This window comes from Aureococcus anophagefferens (assembly GCF_000186865.1).
Source record: "Aureococcus anophagefferens unplaced genomic scaffold AURANscaffold_15, whole genome shotgun sequence".
NCBI lineage: Eukaryota > Pelagophyceae > Pelagomonadales > Pelagomonadaceae > Aureococcus > Aureococcus anophagefferens.
The window spans coordinates 872449-873291 of record NW_008705575.1 but is presented as its reverse complement, the minus strand read 5'-3'; the positions used below and the strand labels follow the sequence as shown (position 1 = coordinate 873291).

At 73.4% G+C, this 843-nt stretch overlaps 1 protein-coding gene across 1 annotated transcript in view; it reads left to right on the top strand.

Moving 5' to 3' along the window:
* The window catches only part of AURANDRAFT_65600 (hypothetical protein), a gene marked incomplete at both ends in the record, with an annotated part of 21704 nt that overhangs the window by 16875 nt on the left and 3986 nt on the right, over positions 1-843 (top strand). Inside the window, one exon of the mRNA XM_009040502.1 lies at positions 104-602. Coding sequence (XP_009038750.1) covers positions 104-602 — 499 coding nt within the window. The remainder of the gene's footprint in view (positions 1-103; positions 603-843) is intronic.

Here is an 843-nt window from a genome sequence, read left to right as displayed (position 1 = left end):
CTGGGCGATGGACGCCGCCGCGAGCGGCGCGCGGTCGAATTTCGCGAAAGTAACCTCCAGCGGGCTCCCGAGCTCGCGCTCGACGACGCCCTTGATCACGGAGAACGCGACGGGCGGCACGTCGTCGAGCGTCTTCTCGAACTCGCGGACCCAGAGCTCGGGGAAGAGCGTGGGCGACGACGCGACGAACTGGCCGAGCTTGACGTACGTCGCGCCCAACCGCTCGCTGAACTTCCGCGCGAAGCGCGGCGCGAGCTCCGGCGGCACGTTCTCGCGCGCCCAGGCGAGCAGCGGCTCGGCGAAGGCCGCCGCGGCGCCGTCGCCGCCGGCGCGCTGCGCCGCCGTCGCGGCCTCGACGAGCGTCGCCGCGGGCGGCGGCGACGGGAGCTCGCTCGACAGCTCGACGAGCGTGTCGACGACCGCGCGCTGGCCCTGGAACGTCCGCGCGGCGGCGGCGCGCGGGCCCGTCTCCTGGGCGATGCGCGCCGCCTCGGCGGCGAGCGTCTGCGCGCCCGCGAGGAAGGCGCTCGCGTCGAAGGCGGGCGCCGCCGCGTCGCCGGCCGTCGTGGTGGTGGTCGTCGAGAGAGGGCTCGAGCGCAGCGGTGCGAGGCGCGTCGTGCTGGTGCTCGCGAGTTTCGTGCCGCTGCGCACGAGCGCGCGCGTCGTTGCGGCGAGTGCCATGAGCAGGGGCAGGCTGCGCCGCATCCTTCGGTCGCCACCCGCAAAGGCCCGCTGGAGGATTTTGTGGCATTTGTCCGAGAGGCCAGCTCGCCACAGGATTTTGTGGGTGCGATGGCATCGTCGCTGGTCCACCTGCGCTTGACTGGCCAAAAACCCGACACA